Raw genomic sequence first — 19,031 nt, forward strand, 5'->3', positions numbered from 1 at the left:
GGGGGACTTGACTCACGACCCCAATATTTCTAAACCCTGATTATGGCCCATAATGCACAGAGGGACATTTTACAGTTCAAAAATAAATTTGTCAGCTGAGAAACAATGAAACTGAGACGATATCTCTTAATTAGAACAGACATCTAGTTATCAGCAAATATATACACGGTATATCTGATAATATAGTGTTGGCTCAGCTCATACACCGAATGGGCCTTAACACAATAAATCAAGCAGCCCATTTTATACTGTGCATACATAGCGTGTTCATATACATGTGCTGCTGTAAATAAGATATGAAATAATAGAAATACATTCTATGGAACAGGATGGAGGACATTGCTGTTTGAAGTTATGTTGGCAGCAAACAAAAAGGCAACCAGAGATCACACTGACATAGAATATCACATCTATGAATTTATCATAATAAAGTCGTCTTTATTGATTTTATATTAAAACTATATATACTGTTGGTCCACTAGTACGTTAATAATAATGGTAAATGGACTGCACTTGTATAGTTATTTTCTAGTCTTCCGACCACTCAAAGTGCTTTAACACTACATGTCACCATTCACACGCATTCATACACTGATGACAGGTGCCCCCTGCCCATCAGGACCAACATTCATACCCATAAACAGGAACAGCCTGCAGGACCAATTTGGGGTTAAGTGTCTTGCCCAAGGAAACGTCAACATGAACTAGCGGAGACGGGGATCGAACCGCCGATACTCTAATTGAAGGACGACCCGGTCTATCGCTGAGCCACAATCACCCCTAATATCTAATAATACGTTTTCAAGGGTCGAAATCCATACAGAAAGCTCAAGTGCATATCTGGGCGTGTAGATATTACTGGTGATGTTTGTTTGATTCAGCATGTTTATTTGAGAACCAAGAGCGCTTTACAAAATGCTGGAGACAGCCGTATATACATACTTACAAGAAAGTCAAACCACCATGGCAAGTTCTGCTTTTTGAACATTCAGAATGGGTTTTATCACTACAGCCACGTTTCAACAGAGCCACTGAGAGCACATAATCAACCACACAAGCCCTCATAGACACGTGGATGGCATGTTTCAACGTCATATCCTCTGTGGTGGTTCTGAGCATGCTCAGTCATCACTTCACTCCAGGTCAGTAGAGTCCAGTTCATTGAGAAACCTCTGGCACTTGACCATGAGGACTTTGATGGCCTCTGTGACCAGGACATCTGGAGGCAGGATGCCAGTGGACTCCACGGTAACTGTATGAGAGAAGAGCTCCATCAACCGATATACAGTAGAACTACAGTAATGCAAACTGCTATTCCATCACAACAGATATGTTTTAAAAGAACAATTGCGATGTGTACATTGATGGTTATTTAGAAACGGCAGGTTTGTGCAGAATGTTCTGTGTCGAGCAAGTGACGGTTCTCTGACCAATCAGTAAGCTACTAAAAAGTCCCAGGTACTATCCACAGCTCCTGGCAATGGAAACGTGATAATAACCGTTCTAATGTGGAACGGACTGGACTGATTTGTGGAAACATGGCTAAAGAAACTCCAGCATGTCATTGCACCGGCCAAGAAAGCACATAACCCCCATGTCAAACCTCAACATCTCTACACTTTGGTCTTTTTACGGATTGAACAAATAGAACATGTTGATTATCTTCAGTCAGAGCTCCAGTCTCTATGCTAAGCTGTCTCCTGGTGGTAGCTTCATATTCACCCTAGATCTCATTTCACTTTAGAAAAAAAGTGTTTTACAAGAGCCCAGAGCAGCGCAGTTTTATCAGATGGAACTATTTACTGAGTTCATGTTTGCCATGGGTCCTGACTGACAGTATCACACACCATCAGGGGAGGAGCACTCCGTCACAGATTAGCTCATGTGCTCCGTCTGTTTTTGTTTTACACAATATGCAAATTGGTTGTAACTTTCCTGAAATAAGAATGACCCGCTTCTTTTTCTTCAGATGACATTACATACACAACTAATAATGTTTTGAGGACATGTTGCTATGATAGTTGACTCTTACACTAGTTTCTTCTTTAGTGGGTAGACCTTGTGAGTTCCTCATGTTGGTAGGATGTTAAGGTGACCTCTGACTTGTTGAGTTGTTCTCATTCACTTGGATTTGTTTGGTGCTGCAGAGTCTGAACGCATGAACAAGGTCTATGAACTTACAGATGAAATGGTCTCGAAGTCTTCCAAGCTTCACAACATTCTTCAGGTCGTCATGTCGGAGGAACTCCCTGCTGCATGTATCCAAGCGACTGTTCACTACTTTGGCAACCTTTTTCCCTGAGAAGGGGAACGCAAGAAGTCAGATGGCTGCATTTAAAGACTTCAGGGACTCACAACAGACTGAACAAGAATTGAAGTCCTCTGCCATCCTAACATCTTTCCATTCTTGCTTGGGCACATACAGTGGAAACCTATGTCATAAAAATGATGAAATGCATTATTCTGGAAGCTTATCCGATTTCTTTCTACATTTCACTGCGCCCTTCCTTAACGTAGTGTATACCTATATCTGTTAAAAAGCCTCACCCTAGATGAAGGACAACATGTGGAAATGTGCTGCATGCTTGCAGAGTTCTGTCCTGAGACTAAGTTGTGTCATCATGCCCTCAGATTTGTGAGGTTAGTTCTCTCTTACCATCAACATCTTGTATGTCTATAACTCCTCGTGAGAAGCAGCGTTTTAAGCGTTCTGCCTTCTCTCCCTCCACCGGCTCCAGCAGGGTTATGTCCGGGAGGAGGCGGTAACTGGCTGTGGCCACTGGAGAGAACTTAGCATGGTCCTTACCTGAACAGAAAACACACTTCAGTATCAGACAGCAGGAAATACGGACTAGAAAATGTTAGGGTTTCTGGATCAGGCGGCAACCTCTGGTTCTGAAAAGTGAAGCCAAAGCTTCATGTGTTAAAGCTGCATTCTCTCTAGTGTCCATCAGGGGGCGACTCCTCTGGTTGTATAGAAGTCTATGCGAAAATGACTCTACTTCTCTCTTGATTTATTACCTCAGTAAACATTGTAAACATGAGTTTATGGTCTCAATCTCTAGTTTCAAGTCTTCTTCAATACAGCATGATGTTCATTTAGTACATTATGGTCCATTTAGAGTCAAACAGACCATAAAGCAGGGGATGCTTTAGGGCGGGGCTACTGTGATTGACAGGTCTCTACCAGAGCGTTGTCCGGTCTGGGAGTTGTCCTTGTTTTCGTCTTACAACTTTAACCGTTTCACAGTGTATTTTCACTTCATGAAAAGTTCATTGTAACATTTTAGTTGTCTAAAAATATCTCACTCAGGATTCGGTTGGTTCTGAAAACCAAGATGGTGGCGGCCAAAATGCCAAACTCCAGCCTTTAAAACGTCAGTCCCCAAACCAATGGGTACATGGAAATGTACTAGTTACATTACACCACTGCTAGAACAAGAGCACAATGTTCGTAAACGACCTAGCCTCTTAATTTAGCTCTCACAGTGCAATGTTGGGGAATTTGTCAAAATGTGGATGCAATTTAGGAAATCAGGTTCTTTACATTATAACACATACGTGGTTTTTCAGAGCACCGAAGGCAAAAAAAAAAGAATGCTGCTATACTTTGGTGTCACACTCATGCACACACGGATCACTTGCAGAGCCCCGTCCCACATCAGATGCAAACCGCTGTTGGCTCGGAGACCGCAGTTGAAAGACCAGAGCAGAGAGGCTCACCCATGCATCACCTAGCAAGCTAAACATTTGACCTGTCAGGGAGCTACAGCCAATGAGAGCGCAAGACACGTGTTGAGGAGAACCTTGGGGGAGGGGTCGCCTGTTAGTCATCCAGAGGAAGACGCTACAAAGAATTGAATGCAACTGTATTAAATCACTTTCTTTGATTTAAAAAATAGTGCAATGTTGTGTTGCACCAAATGAATTGATATTCATTATATTTTGAATATTTTATGATAAATTGCTTTTATTCATCCACCACATGATTTGACACTTTCTGATGGCAAAATGTGCTTCAATCGTAAAACATTCAGAATTCAGAAAAAAAGGAGGATTTCATCGGGCCCAACACTGAGATCTCAGGTCAAGAATGAATCCTCATACTCAAGTACTTTTTAGATCTGGAAACGCATATAGGTCAGAAAAATAAACTTACTTAATAAAAGTATAAACAGAAATGCCTGTGTTCCTTTCCCAGGTCTGTATTGTGTACACTGAGCTCACTCAGAAGCTCTTACCAATTCCTTTGACACAGTGCATGATGACGTCCAGCTCCTGTCCCGGTCGTAGCTGAGCTATCAGGATGTCGTCATGCACCGGTCCGATGACGGCGTCTGCAAAGACGTCTGCCTGGTTCCCAATCGGGACCCACGTGATGTCCTTGGAATAAACTGAGACGAGACAGCACGGGACAGGGGAGGATAAGATAATCCCATTAGTGTTGGATGCTCTTTCTTACTTAGTCATCAGTGCCTTGGAAAATGTCCTTCCCTCAACTGAACATTTTCAACAATCACTCATTTGTGTGTATGGTCTGGTGTCAGCTACTGGTTGTGAGTCTGTATCTGCAAACATCACCAGCAATTGCTCATTCATTTGGTGTCACCGGAAACCTACCCATGTGGTTCAGATACAGCTCTCGGGGGTCAGCGGAGTCTTTGCTGGCTCTGGGGTTCCTGCTGCATTTAATCTTCAGCTGCAGCTGAATTGTGTCTATTTCTGAACCTTCCTCCTCGGCAGACTCTTCACCTGTAATAAACAAAGCATAACCGGGGGGTGTTACCTTCCCTCTCAAGACCATTCAGTACGGATCTCGACATGTGGTCGATGCACCGATGGAACCATTTGATAAAGTTTGATTTATACTTTTGATACAATCTGATTCAACTGCAATTTGATACCATTCTGTTGAAGTGATTTCATAGTGTTGTCTTGACGCATCATATATTTCCTTTTTCATTGATCATGGTTGTTATTTAATGATAATAGCTTTGAATTTTAACTGGTTGCTTAATATCTGTAATGATGATGTAATGGAATACTATGAATCAGTAACGCTGTGTCCCACATAGTGAAACAATTCCCCTCAAATTTGGAGTCAGATTCAGATTTTTGTATTGATGTAGCCGTATTGGTTACTCTTAAAGGAACAGTGTGTGAGATTTAGTGACATCTAGTGGCGAGTTGCAGATTGCAACCAACAACAAACCCCTCCCTTTCCAAGCATGTAGAGAACTACGCTGGCCTTCAGGTAGAGAGTATCTTTAGGATTGTATTACTACAAGGAGCTACTTTTATCAATACTCTACTTCTTCAGGACTAAATGATTTTCTTTTAAAAAACAAATCGATTCAGAACAGGACAGGGGAACAGAACCCCAAACCTCCTCAAATGGCTTGAAGGTGAACCACTGCAGCAGAGTAGAAGGGAGCCCTGGGCTCTCCTGTTACATGTGTGGGTGAAGCTTTACCAGCACTCCTGTACTCAAACAGACGAGGGTCGGCTTTGATGGGGACCAGGCCCAATCTGTGGGCCAGGACTTCATCCTGAACGATGGACGTGTTGTTGTAGATGAATACCTTCTCTATAGCCATGGTCGGCACCTACAACCAACAATAATGCAACTTGCATGAAATGAAAATTTCCAAGACTCCTTTCTCTAAAGAAACTGCGACAAAATGTACAATTTCTTCACATCAGGACTGAAACACAAGTCACTAGAAAAAGTCCTATGTAGACCTAGAAAGACTTGTCCTACCTCTGCTAGTAAGATCCTTCTGAAGGCGTTGGCGATGGCTGCATCTATCCCCACCATGTCAAACTCCATACTGCTCTCATCCAGATGCACAACATCAATTCTGAAGTTCTGCAAATGGAGAGGACATCTGCATTTAATCACACACCGGTTGGAGTGCTCATTGGATCAAAGCAGTCCACGTCTGACTGAAAATACACTGACAGTAGTAACTTCATTAGTTCTTTCTGGACATAAAGCATGAAATGATGTTTCAGTTTGACCACACTTCACCAATCACCAGCAGCCACCCTCAGGTCCAAAATAACTCAAATGTACCTTTTGAAATTTCTGCATATCCCAGGCGTCATCATAGCCAGGGTAGTTGCCAGGGTAATCTGATGTATGAACCTAAAAGCAACAAATAATCATCCAATCAATAAGCAGAAGAAGTTAACTATTCATTATATTTATGCACTGGTCTCATAAACGTCACACCCAGGCTCTGCTAGGGTTTTTTGGGGGAAGGAGGGGTGGGGGGGGGATTTTCTTTTGTACAAATTGTATGTTGGAAATGTCTATGTTTATGTAAAGGAGTATTTACTGGTGAAATAGAGACGTTAAGCGACATAAACCTGACGTCTGCCTATGGAACACGTTAGAGCGCGCGGCAGTAACGTTACGTGTTCCGCTCTCGTGAGGTGACTGAGCGGGTCCGTGCAGCAGCTCAGAGGAACCTGGACGCCACAACTAGCAGATAATGTTGTCATAAAACCATTAATAAAAACGGACTTACATTCGTTATATTATATTCCCCCAGTATTACTCGACTCCGAATTTCTTCCACGTTGCTCATGGTCGCCGCCATTTTCCCAATACTCTGCTTAGCTCCGCCCACATTTCCGCTCCAGCTTTGAATGCTTCACAAGTGGTCACATGGTGCATTACTGCCACCAACCGGTATGGAGTGAGATAATCCATAAAACTCTGATCTCTGTGAAATATATATGATCTGATGTTTCTTCTCCTCCACAAAAGGCACATGTTAATTGTAATGTTTTCCTATTTTAAATAATGTGCTCTTTAGTTCTGTAATCTTAATCTGGATATTATTGTATTATTGTAAAAAAGTCTTGTTTAAATGTCTCTATAGCTCACAACAGTATGATGGTCCAAAAACTTTCACCAAAAACAGTGTTGGTTCGAGGAATGACGTCTATAATTTATCTGCATGACCGAAGGTTGCAGCTTCTGAGTCAGTAGAGACTTCTATAAAACATCTCTCTTCTCTCTCTTCTCACTGCTTCTGCTACCTTTCTGTTAATCTGTGCTTAACTAGCCTGAACTCTTCATTTCTGTTTTTAAGTTATATTATTGTGGTTCTTGTTCTTGGCTCCTTTTCCAAATTCATCAATTGTTTTCTCAAACTCTGCAACTTTTTCAGAGATGCATAGGCTATTTGCTGTAGATCCAAACACCATGTTAAAATCTGTTTAATTTTAATATAATTATATAAAGCACTTTGGCCGGTTCCACATGTCCTCTCTTATTCTTCAACACGCTAGGGTACATCCCAAGTCTCTTAATTGCATCCCCGTTTCCCTCACTTGGGTCCTTTCCTTGCGTCTTAGTCCCTCCCACCAGGGATGCATGGAGGAAACCATGCAAGGAGAGAGGAACGAGGAGATATCTTTTAAGAGACATGAGACGTCCTTTCCTCAGTTGCGTCACGTGAAGCGACGTCTGTTTCTGATGACGGATCAGATGATCACAGCTGGATCAGCTGTCAGTCGGCTTTAACAGCTGGAGAGACTTTTGATAAGTTTGTGTCTGTTCACATGATCACTGTACTTAATAATAGTAACTAATAATACTAATAACTAATAAAGACACACAGTAATCACCACTGTAGAGGTGTTTCTCTCTGTAGTCTGTTAACAAACTGTGTTCTGTGTTCTGTTTATAAGCTCAGGATCCATTTCTACCGGTGGAATGCGATCGTCTTATTTATGAATTATTTGCGTCTGTACGTTTTGAAATTAAGATTATGGCGTCATTATTAAATAACCCAGAATATGATTATTGTTTCTCTTAAATGATAAAACTCATCAAACCCGACAATCAGGAATGAACAGCCTCACGTGACTGAATGAAATGATGATAAATGATGTAAAAAGTGTTTCGTGTTTCGTCTCTCCAGCTCTCTCTCTCTCTCTCTCTCTCTCCAGCTCTCTCTCTCTCTCTCTCTCTCTCTCTCTCTCTCTCTCTCTCTATATATATATATATATATATATACAGACGAGACAAAAGTTGAACTTTTTGGAAGGTGTATGTCCCATTACATCTGGCGTAAAAGTAACACGGCATTTCAGAACAGGAACATCATACCAACAGTAAAATATGGTGGTGGTAGTGTGATGGTCTGGGGCTGTTTTGCTGCTTCAGGACCTGGAAGACTTGCTGTGGTAAATGGAACCATGAATTCTGCTGTCTACCAAAAAATCCTGAAGGAGAATGTCCGGCCATCTGTTCGTGACCTCAAGCTGAAGCGCACTTGGGTTCTGCAGCAGGACAATGATCCAAAACACACCAGCAAGTCCACCTCTGAATGGCTTAAGAAAAACAAAATGAAAATCTCACTGTGGTTCGCTGGAGTCCCAAAGCTTTAGAAATGGCTTTGTAACCTTTTCCAGACTGATAGATCTCAATTACTTTGTTTCTCATTTGTTCCTGAATTTCTTTGGATTGCAGCATGATGTCTAGCTTTTGAGGATCTTTTGGTCTACCTCACTTTGTCAGGCAGGTCCTATTTAAGTGATTTCTTGATTGAGAACAGGTGTAGCAGTAATCAGGCCTGGGTGTGGCTAGAGAAATTGAACTCAGCTTTCCAAAGATGTGATAAACCACAGTTAATTTATGTTTTAACAGGGGGGGGCAATCACTTTTTCACACAGGGCCATGTAGGTTTGGATTTTTTTTCCCCCTTAATAATAAAAACCTTCATTTAAAAACTGCATTTTGTGTTTACTTGTGTTATCTTTGTCTAATATTTAAATTTGTTTGATGATCTGAAACATTTAAGTGTGACAAACATGCAAAAAAATAAGAAATCAGGAAGGGGGCAACCACTTTTTCACACAACTGTATATATAAATAAGTGTTTCGTCTCTCCAGTTCCCTCTGACTTTAATTGTTTCCATAATAAAAGTTCAGATCATGAAAACACAAATCTTTCTAATAAATGAAGAAAGTTGTTTGTGGTCCTTTTGTTGTTCAGTCTACAATGAACATTTATTTAAACCAGATGTTGAATCAGAAAACGAATCAAATATAAAGCTTGAGTTTATTCTGTGATCCGTCTTCACTGTTTACATGTTGAAAAAAATCTCATCAGTCCGATCGGCTGCAGAGTCTAATCACATAACAGATGAACAGTGAGGGGGCGTGTCGGCCGTTAAAAGACTTCCTGGAAGTCTGTTCTCGTGGGTCCTCGCTCATGGCTCCTCGGAGATCCCTCCTCTCTCCTCGATCCTCTCTCCTCAGAGCTAAATAAGAGCTTTGGGACGGCCGTCAATATGGCGGCGCAGAACAACTTCCGGTTCAAGCGAGGATCGAGGAGCGAGGAAATGAGAATTAAGAGACTTGGGATGTACCCCTAGTCAACGCTATCGGACTCCTACTCTCAGTCCCAAGGCGCCTGGTTGAAATGGGATCTGCACAAGCACAAGATCACATGGTCAGAGCTGTGGAGACTGAAGCCCTTCCGTATTTCCTTCCTCTTCGGATCCGTGTACGATACCCTTCCTTCGCCATCACATCTGCACACGTGGGGGCTGAGAGAGGACCCTTACTGCAAGCTCTATAGTCAGAAAGGGACACTGGTACACAAACAGTCCGGAGTGCAAAACAGAACTTTAAGGGCGGTACAGTCGCCTGCAGCAAACTGCCATGTCCTGGAAGGTGACAGTCCAAGAGGGAAGCAGGCTGCCACACAACCTTCCGTCCGGACATTGTATTGTGGTCAACTAAGGACCGGAAATTTATTCTGGTTGAGCTGACAATACCCTGAGGAGGGTTGTGAAGAGGCCCATTGAAGTACCAGTCCTTAGTTTGAGTGTAAGGACAAGGCAGGCAATGTTTTTTCCTGTGGAGACTGGCTGTAGAGGCTTCCCAGCCCAATCAGAATGGCTGTTGTTGTCAAGTGTGGACCAGGACGTAGGAAGTGGGGCAGAACGGCATGTTGAGAGACATGGGGTACATCCTAAGTCTCTTAATTCTCATTTCCTCGCTCCTCGATCCTCGCTTGAACCGGAAGTTGTTCTGCGCCGCCATATTGACGGCCGTCCCAAAGCTCTTATTTAGCTCTGAGGATGGAGGAGGGATCTCTGAGGAGCCATGAGAACAGACTTCCAGGAAGTCTTTTAACGGCCGACACGCCCCCTCATTGTTCATGAGATTTTTTTCAACATGTAAACAGTGAAAACGGATCACAGATTAAACTCAAGCTTTATATTTGATTCGTTTTCTGATTCAACATCTGGTTTAAATAAATGTTCATTGTAGTCTGAACAACAAAAGGACCACAAACAACTTTCTACATTTATTAGAAAGATTTGTGTTTTCATGATCTGATGTTTCCCTCAATAACTTTATTATGAATACAATTAAAGTCAGAGGGAGCTGAGAGACCAAACACTTTTTACATCATTTATCATCATTTCATTCAGCTGTTCATTCCTGATTGTCGGGTTTGATGAGTTTTATCATTTAAGAGAAACAATAATCATATTCTGGGTTATTTAATAATGACGTCACAATCTGAATTTCAAAACGTACAGACGCAAATAAGTCATAAATAAGACGATCGCATTCCACCGGTAGAAATGGATCCTGAGCTTATAAACAGAACACAGAACACAGTTTGTTAACAGACTACAGAGAGAAACACCTCTACAGTGGTGATTACTGTGTGTCTTTATTAGTTATTAGTATTATTAGTTACTATTATTAAGTACAGTGATCATGTGAACAGACACAAACTTATCAAAAGTCTCTCCAGCTGTTAAAGCCGACTGACAGCTGATCCAGCTGTGATCATCAGCCTCCGTCATCAGAAACAGACGTCGCTTCACGTGACGCAACTGAGGAAAGGACGTCTCATGTCTCTTAAAAGATATTTCCTCGTTCCTTTGTCCTCGCATGGTTTCCTCCATGCATCCCTGGTGGGAGGGACTAAGACGCAAGGAAAGGACCCAAGTGAGGGAAACGGGGATGCAATTAAGAGACTTGGGATGTACCCATGGAGGCAGTGAGAGGAAGGAAGCTGGAAGCCAGGAGCTTCCTTTACCACATCTTCTTACACCAGGAAGCGCTGTTCATGTTCATGCTGCATCATCACAGTGTATTAACTGTGTTTTATTACCTTTTACGCATCTTAAAAAAGCGGTTGCTAACTACAGTCCATGTAGTTAGCATACTCCTGGCTGTCTGATGTCCGGTTGAAGAAAAATAAGAAGGATGAAAGCAGCGTGAGGTCGTTGGCTGCTGAGTCCACATCTTCACAGAGACCTGGATCCATGGTGGTCCAGGATCAAGCTGAACTTGATTGGACATGAGGACAGAGAGCAGGACTCTGGTGGACCAGAGGAGGACTCTGTGTTTACATCCTGATGCTTGGTGCTCAAACACAGTCACAGTTGATGAACAATGTTTTCTTCATGTTGAGTTCTTAATGTGAAGATGTCGGCCATGTCATCTGACCAGAGAATTGTTTCTGTTGCTGCAGTCTACATCGATGATGATGAAAATAAAAATAAATGCACTACAGGAATGCACTACTGTTTGTGTTTTGTTTGTCTTGTGTTTGTTGGGTTACAAATGGACTACAACTGCATTTGGTTGTGCATCCCTGTGTTGCATAATGACAATAAATGATCCTTGAATCCTTCATACCGAATTCTCTTTTCAAGCAACACATTCTCACTCATAACTTGTCAAATACAGACGCTTGGTGCACTGCCTCTTGCACCCGGCCTAGCAGACTCTCGGGCACCTTATACTACGTCACATGCTTTAACCTTCCACTAATGCAGCAGGAGGGTTTACATTGGAGTTCGTTGAAAGCCTGGTGCGTCGAATACAGTTGCTAAACGGTCGGTGACAAAGCGGCGGCATTTGACGAGCTGGGAGTAAGAATGTGTCACTGACTTTATTATGAATGGCTCAGCAGTCGTAATGGTCTTTTACTGTTCATGTCAGTTAATTTATGAGATTTTGTGCAAATCTTAACAACATGTCTTCAGCTATATACTAAACCATCAGATTTCACAAGTTGTTGCCACTTCACATTACCTCGTGGAATATTTGTGTCTGAGAATCTTTGACATTCGCACTCATCCATCAAGACAAAGGCACCACAGAGTTTCAGTCATTTATTGCTGGCATCAAGATTTGGACACTCAAATTGCTCCAACTAATTTAGACAACAAGACTTTCAACTGATAAGCAGTCAGTCGACATTCTGCGTTAATTCCTGTGTGGAACCTGAAATATGATTAAGGAGGGCCTCAAACAAAACAAAGGTTATGCTGCAGTGATTCTCAAAAGCAGCCATCATGTGTAAGGCAGAGTACCAAGAAAACAGAGAAAGAAAGTAGTGAGTCAAAGAGGCCGTCTTGCTCAATGCTACCTTAGTTTCAAAGACGTTCTTCATCTCTACCGGTGGAGAGCGTAGTTCCTCATAACGTAACATAACAAAACGTTTAACACAACACATAACAGAACATATTATATGTCAGATATTTTTCAGCCAGTCAGATGAGCAGATATGAGTTTCATCTCTGTAAACTGATTTGTAGAGAGCACAACATCAGTCACAGCTTCAACCTCATTCAGGCATACTGTTTCTCCTTTGATGGATCTAGGCTGGTAGTCTACCTCCAGTCTTTATGCTAAGCTAGGCTAAATACTTCCTAGACCTATCTATCTCTGTACTGGACATAAAGAGATGAAACTGATATTCATCTTCTCATCTCGGGGAAGATGGCAAAATAATTCCCAAAATGTCCACAGATTTCTCAGAACGTCACGCTGTCCATTAAAACTTCAGGCAAACTATTCGTCAGTTCAGGCCCTGACACACCAGGCCGTCGGAGAGCACCGTCGGCACCAGTCAGCCCTTGTCAGTAGCTTTTCCACCGATTTAACTGGTTGAATCTGCGGCGGAGCCCGTCGGTGAGAGAAGTGACTCTGATTGGCTGTTCAGCTGAAGCAAATCAGAGTAAGAGGACATACACAGAAGGCTCTTTTCATCTTTCATTTTTCATCTTCATGTCATCTGATCATTCCATTACACAAATATTTTCACAAGGACACAATAGTCGCCCTTCGTCGCCGCTTAGTTCTCTGATGTCGGTTTGGTGTGTTTGGGCCTTTAATCCAGTCTGTTTGCAAAAGCTTTACACTGAACTGACACAACAGAGTTGATGACGTCACATAACCTCTGGCAATGGATTTAACTAGACACAAGTGGAAACAAACAGAAAGGAAATATGAATAATGGAGCTGAAGATCACTGGAGAAAGCAGAAATACATTCAATGTCTGTTTCACAAAAATGAAGACGATATATCTGTAAATCATTAAGATACAGTATACCGAAGTATGATATATATAGTAAACTAAAACATCTTTACGTTTTACACAAAATAAAACCTGATAACCTCACCCTTCACATGTTTCATTATTCAAGGGTTTCTTTCTAATAAAAAAGTTATGGCATCAGGAACGGAGAAGTCTGTAAAACAGGATTCTTCAGCAGCAGGAGGAATACTGCAGCACATGCTTGTGTTTCACAGTGTGTTAGACACTTAATGCACAGTCACGTTTCCTTCTTAGTCTCTGCTTCATTCACAGATGACACTGATGAATCCCACAGTGGTGTACTGCGTGGCTCGGGTCTGGAGCTCTATTGTCTTTGCTCTATGAAGTGAAACAGTTTGATTTACTGATTTCATACCACCTAAATTATGTATTTTCCATTACCGGTGTTTCTGATACTTGACTGGGCAATTTATCAGCTGATGCTTTGCTGATGCTTTGCTGTATTACATTAACATCAGTTACACAGTTGTGACAAGGAAGTGGAGAGGCTTGTCTGGATCATATAAACATGATTAAAGTAGGCTGCAGTGTTCATTTCACCCCACAATGAATACTAATGTGTTATTGTAGATCTGTGCTTCCCAAACCTGCTTTCTAGGGACTCATTTCTCAAACAAATGTGAGAAAAGCAAATTTGTGCATAAATGAACAGTCCTAATAATGTTTACTGCCATTTCCACATCACCATATATCATCTTGAAGAGGTAAAGCAGATATTTAGAAAAGTTATATGTTTGAAAAATCACAACTCGCAATGTCATTCTTTTCATTTCCTCTCATCAGTTAAACGATATGCATTTAGGTTGTGTTAACAGACCCTTTTCCCCCTGTCATCAATTAAACAAACAAAACGTATGCTAGCCTTTCATATTATTTAAGTAGGCTAATTATCAGAATACTACAAACACTCAAAGGTGTACTGTAGATAGAAATGTGTAAATAAAAGACTATGGATGAAATTCTGTTCATTTATTTGACGACCCAAATAGAATCTCCTGCAACCGACCTGAGGGTCCCGACCCAGTGTTTGGGAAAGACTGCTGTAGATTATGAGCTGGTGCCAGAGCCATGAATACATAAAGTACAGCAGCCTCAGGATTGAGAAGTGACCAGTGCTTTGCTGTTCTTCAGGTAGCACTCCATCCATCCATCCATTTTCCTCCGCTTATCCGGGGTCGGGTCGCGGTGGCAGCAGGCCAAGCAGGCTGACCCAGACCTCCCTCTCACCGGCAACATGTTCCAGCTCATTCTGGGGGATCCCGAGGCGTTCCCAGGCCAGCTGGGAGATGTAATCTCTCCAACGTGTTCTGGGTCTTCCCCGGGGTCTCTTCCCAGTTGGACGTGCCTGGAAAACCTCCAGTGGGAGGTGTCCAGGAGGCATCCTAATTAGATGCCCGAACCACCTCAGCTGACTCCTTTCGAGCACTCACCATAGGCATATATAAGCCACTACTGATTATGACATGTTACTGCTGTGTGCCATTTAAAAACAACATGTCACAAAACACCACTCTCCAGCATCGTATCAATAGAAGGCTGATGTTTTAGTATCATGTGGTGATGCTTTGTGAAGAAAGGGGTGAATTGGACTCTATGGCTGTTTCAGAGGCCGTAGACTGGAATGTTAGATAAAGCATCCCCTGCAATGTGTCAGCGCATGTCACTCAAGAGGCCAAACACCATGTGGAGCCCCAGTCAGCCAGGCGGAGGCAAACCAAACCCACAAAGTGGTGGGGATGGGAGAGGGAGGAGGAGGAGAAGCAGGGATTAAGAGGGTTTGGTTGCGCTGCCCTCTGAAAACACTGGCAGTGCACAGCTGCAGGAATCATGATTCCAATAGTTGAAACGTTGAACCATTAGACATCAAATGATGAAATATAACGCCGCTGTTAGTTCATCATTTGCTTCCTTCTCAGCGCTTTTTCTTTTTGCTCTTTTCAAACCACAAATCTTTAAATGTCATTTCATAACAAGCTTTTCCATTGGTTCTGGTATGCAGATTATTCTATCTTCCATGGGCTGAGACTAGCCTTACCCATGTCCCGTTAGTCTACAGTTGTAGTGCTGCGAGTGCAGCAGGCGGGGGTTCGGATGGAGCTCATCATCCTGCTCCTCTTTCTCTGACAGCCGGCGTTCCCGACCTGCTGAGAGACGTTGGTGTCCTGACGCAACAGCTTGGCCGCCTGGCTCGCTGTCTCCTTGATCTGCATCTCCAGGTGTTTCTGGATGGCCACGCCCAGCTCCTCCGGGTCCACAGAGGCCCCGTACACCTCCCACGTCATCCCTTCTGCATCCCACTTCACCTCCTTTACTGGCGACTTCGGAGCACCGCCTGGCTTCTTGAGAGTCTGGCTGCAGGACGTCCTGCTCTCCTCTGCCAGGCAGATCTGGGGGAACACATGGGGCGTGACAATATGTCCTGTCTGCACCCCGACATCCCTCAGCTCTTTGTGGGCCGTCATAGTCCCCGCTTCCCGAGTTATGGTTCTGAAATGGCTAACGGGACTGATGCAGCACTCTTCACCACCAAAGTGTTTTTGGGACTGTGGCCCAGCACCAGGAGGCAGCAAGCTGATCCAAGAGCAGTTGAGGTTGCAGCACCGCAGCAGGTGTTTGGCATCCAGGCCCGTCTCACTAACAGAGGAGATGAGGCGAGGTAGGGTGAGGTGGTTCGTCGCTGAAGGAGGTGCCACCGCATCCTGGATGTCACAGTCTGGCTCTATGCCGGCCGGGCGGTGCAGCAGCTGAGAGGGGGCTGGGATGGGCTGGGGGTGACAGTAGGCAGCGAATGTGTCCTCAAAATTGACATGATGGTTGTAACAGCCATAGCAGAGTGTCTTGTTACATTTAGGGGGAAGAGGACCCATTTCTCCAACACCCTGCACTTTGGGTTCTGCCTTGGGCGACGAGACACAGACACACCTGGTCTGAGGCTGCTGTGCATCACCTTCTTCGCTGATGGCCCCTCTGCAAACGGTGGTGATGATGCTGCACTGCTGCAGCGGCATGGGCTGCTTGCAGGCTAACATGGAGTGAGTCTGGGCCTGTTGGCTACTTTTTTCTCCACCGTAGTAAGCAGGTGCACGAGTCCCGCTGACTGGAGCCCGGGGGGCCACTCCCTGTTGAACCAGAGGTAAAGTGTCTGAGTGGCTCCTGTGAACAGGGAGGGAGGCCGGCTTCATGCTCTGCTCTGTCTTACCAGCCCAAGGGTTGTCATCGATTGCATTCACGGACTCGTGGTGATGTGTGGATGTATGCGTCTCAGCCAGACCATGGAGGTGGCTTGAAGCCCTGGACGGCACCAGGCATTCTGATTGGTTTCGTTCTTGGTCGCCAGGCTCCCCGCTGACCCTCAGACTGCTGCAATTGGTTTCTCTGGTCGTAGAAGTAGCTGGATGTTCTTTACAGATCTCTCTGACGGCCTTTTTTGGTTCCTCCTGGGAGGTGTTACCTGGTCCTCCTGCCAGTCTGGAGGGTGTTATTGTCTGTGTCTTGGAGGTGTCAAAGAGCGACTGATCAGAGAGGGTAGAGTCCAAGGAAGCAGCGTCCCCTAGTGGGAGCTGCTCTGACACAGGACGCCTGGCATCTGCCATGGAAAACCTTTAATAGAAATAAAACAAGTGAGTGTGGATGTCTCACACTTAGAACACAAATAATCCTGTTGTCCTTGCACTTTTAAATTTGACTATTTTGCATCAAGAGTGTAAGTTTAACTATTGCTCACTGTATTGCCTTTAACAATTTAATAATACAAAATTTAAAAAAGTTACTAAATAAAAAAAAACATCATGGACTACTTTTTTGTAATATGACTATAATAAATACTATAAATGTTATTTTATGTAGAGTTGATTATTGTGATACTCAAATTCTGAAATTACCAACTAAAGATGTAAAACCAGTCCAGAGAGTGGCAGCTAGACTCCTAGCTGACAGGGGGGCCCAGGGCAAAAAGGCCACATGCTCCATGTACATAACTCCTGTGCTAGAATATCATTAAGATCTAATACGGACGTATGTCTGATGAAGGTGTCTAATAGTGTCCCATATAAGCACAATATCAACTGAAATTGCCTCATGATCAGGTAATAATGGAGAACCCGGCCTTATGATGCCAGTAGATATCGTGCTTTATTACTGCATGTTCCCACATAGCCAAACTACATGTTTTTCTATTTGCCTCACAATGAACCTAGAGAGTTAGTGGGTCCTAGTTGTCTGCTTTGCCCAGTTGGTGGAAACGGGCATCAGCGATCATTACCAAGAGTAATCAGATGGAACATGCATTACATGGTACAGCCCAGGGGCATTTCTAGGATTCAAAGAAAGGGGGGGCTGAGCCACAAGGGTGCACGTCAATTTTTTTTGGGGCCCATTTGGGGCCGCGGATATCCATTGTTTCAGACTGTTCATAGATTGGTTCAATCAGAAAGAGGGTGATTTTGCTCTGTAGTTTTGCTTGCATTCAGTATATGATAACACAAGAGACAGAATTGCAGGGTCATAGTGAAATTTGACAACACAAATATGAATTTTTCTCAAATAACGAGAGAGAAATAATTTTCCTGCTTGTAAAGGAAAGACGGATAAACTAGCTTTCTTATCCGCGTCACTCCCAAATCCTAATTCTTAAAGGGACCGCACACAATGGATGGAGAATGGACCTGACAGTGTCAACTTTTGAGTTATAAATAACTTGTCCATGTGAGAAACAATAGTTTAATTTAATGACATCACCAAAATAAAATTTAAAAAAAAGATTATTTTTTTTTTAAAGCCAATAATGGCAAATTATTTGGGGTGGCTGAAGAACATTTTAGGGGGGCTTCAGCCCAACATCACAATGTGATCTACTGCACCTTTGACGCCACCTAGAGGTGATGCAGCATGGTACTGTACCGCAGTACCACGGTACATCACTGCTAAACAAAGTGTGGAAAAAGTCTCTTTACCAGCGTCAGTGACAGCTGGTTTGGTGTGGTATTGCGTGTTATCATGGCCAAATGTGGTCCTGGAGACACAGGAACTAACACACAAGAGGTTTTGAGTAGATGTTCATGTCTGTGAACAGATTCTGTCACTGCTATAGAGTCACAACCTTGCAAGATGTAGTCATGAAACTACGGGAGTGTAGTTGAGATCAAAATTAAGTCTGAATTTTACGACCCTGATCCAATTTGGCATGGGGGCTGGTGTGATCCCATCACAAGATGGTCTCTAGTTAAAACATGCATCCAAACCTCAAACACACCTGACAGGTCTCAGTTAGAGCAAGAAAGTTGAGGGAGAGCAAGGAAGCGTAGCCTGAGATGAACTCAGCTTTCGGCACTGCCGACTGGCAATTACAGAGCCCCCCTGCAACCACTTGCTCGCCATGAGCTGAGAGAGTAGGATGGATGAGGTTAGTGGGGTCACGGCACCTGGGAGTAGCCCAATGTCTACGTGACCACCGGGCAGAGGAAGGGACAGAAATAGGATGCAAACACATGGTAGACAAATGGAAACCCAATAAGTACACGCTCGAGAAGTCTTAGCTTGACGAAGTCGGCTTGAAAAAGTTGCCATGTTGCCTTTGTTCGCCCTGGCCTTCGTTTGCCTGGTGGTTGGAAGCGTTAGCTATTGATAAAGAATTG

At 43.4% G+C, this 19,031-nt stretch overlaps 1 protein-coding gene across 2 annotated transcripts; it reads right to left on the minus strand.

The window, feature by feature from the left end:
• Positions 1-404: 404 nt before the first annotated feature.
• polr1c (RNA polymerase I and III subunit C) lies at positions 405-6,626 on the minus strand. Of its 2 annotated transcripts, none has more exons than XM_076076849.1 (9): positions 6,534-6,626; positions 6,077-6,148; positions 5,762-5,869; positions 5,474-5,606; positions 4,621-4,752; positions 4,242-4,394; positions 2,657-2,806; positions 2,182-2,298; positions 405-1,252 (listed from the first exon to the last, which is right to left on the minus strand). In XM_076076849.1, the coding sequence occupies exons 1-9, from the start codon at positions 6,603-6,605 to the stop codon at positions 1,134-1,136; spliced, it is 1,056 nt and encodes a 351-aa protein (XP_075932964.1). In that variant the 5' UTR covers positions 6,606-6,626; the 3' UTR covers positions 405-1,133. The 2 variants fall into 2 exon arrangements, with proteins under 2 accessions (XP_075932964.1, XP_075932965.1); XM_076076850.1 differs by having other exon boundaries at positions 5,762-5,888; positions 6,534-6,551.
• Between the last annotated feature and the right edge of the window lie 12,405 nt (positions 6,627-19,031).

This window comes from Anarhichas minor, unplaced genomic scaffold (genome assembly GCF_050575085.1).
Source record: "Anarhichas minor isolate MPS153535 unplaced genomic scaffold, ASM5057508v1 ptg000058l, whole genome shotgun sequence".
Classification (NCBI taxonomy): Eukaryota; Metazoa; Chordata; class Actinopteri; order Perciformes; family Anarhichadidae; genus Anarhichas; species Anarhichas minor.

Bases quoted from the DNA above. Each gene is read 5' to 3' on its own strand.
- polr1c (XM_076076849.1), bottom strand. From the start codon at position 6,605: ATGGCGGCGACCATGAGCAACGTGGAAGAAATTCGGAGTCGAGTAATA. The intron at 2,807-4,241 runs GTAAGAGCTTCT...TTTTCTGTTCAG, and splicing joins GCACTGTGTCAAAGGAATTG to GTAAGGACCATGCTAAGTTC. The intron at 2,299-2,656 runs GTAAGAGAGAAC...TCCCCTTCTCAG, and splicing joins AGACATACAAGATGTTGATG to GGAAAAAGGTTGCCAAAGTA.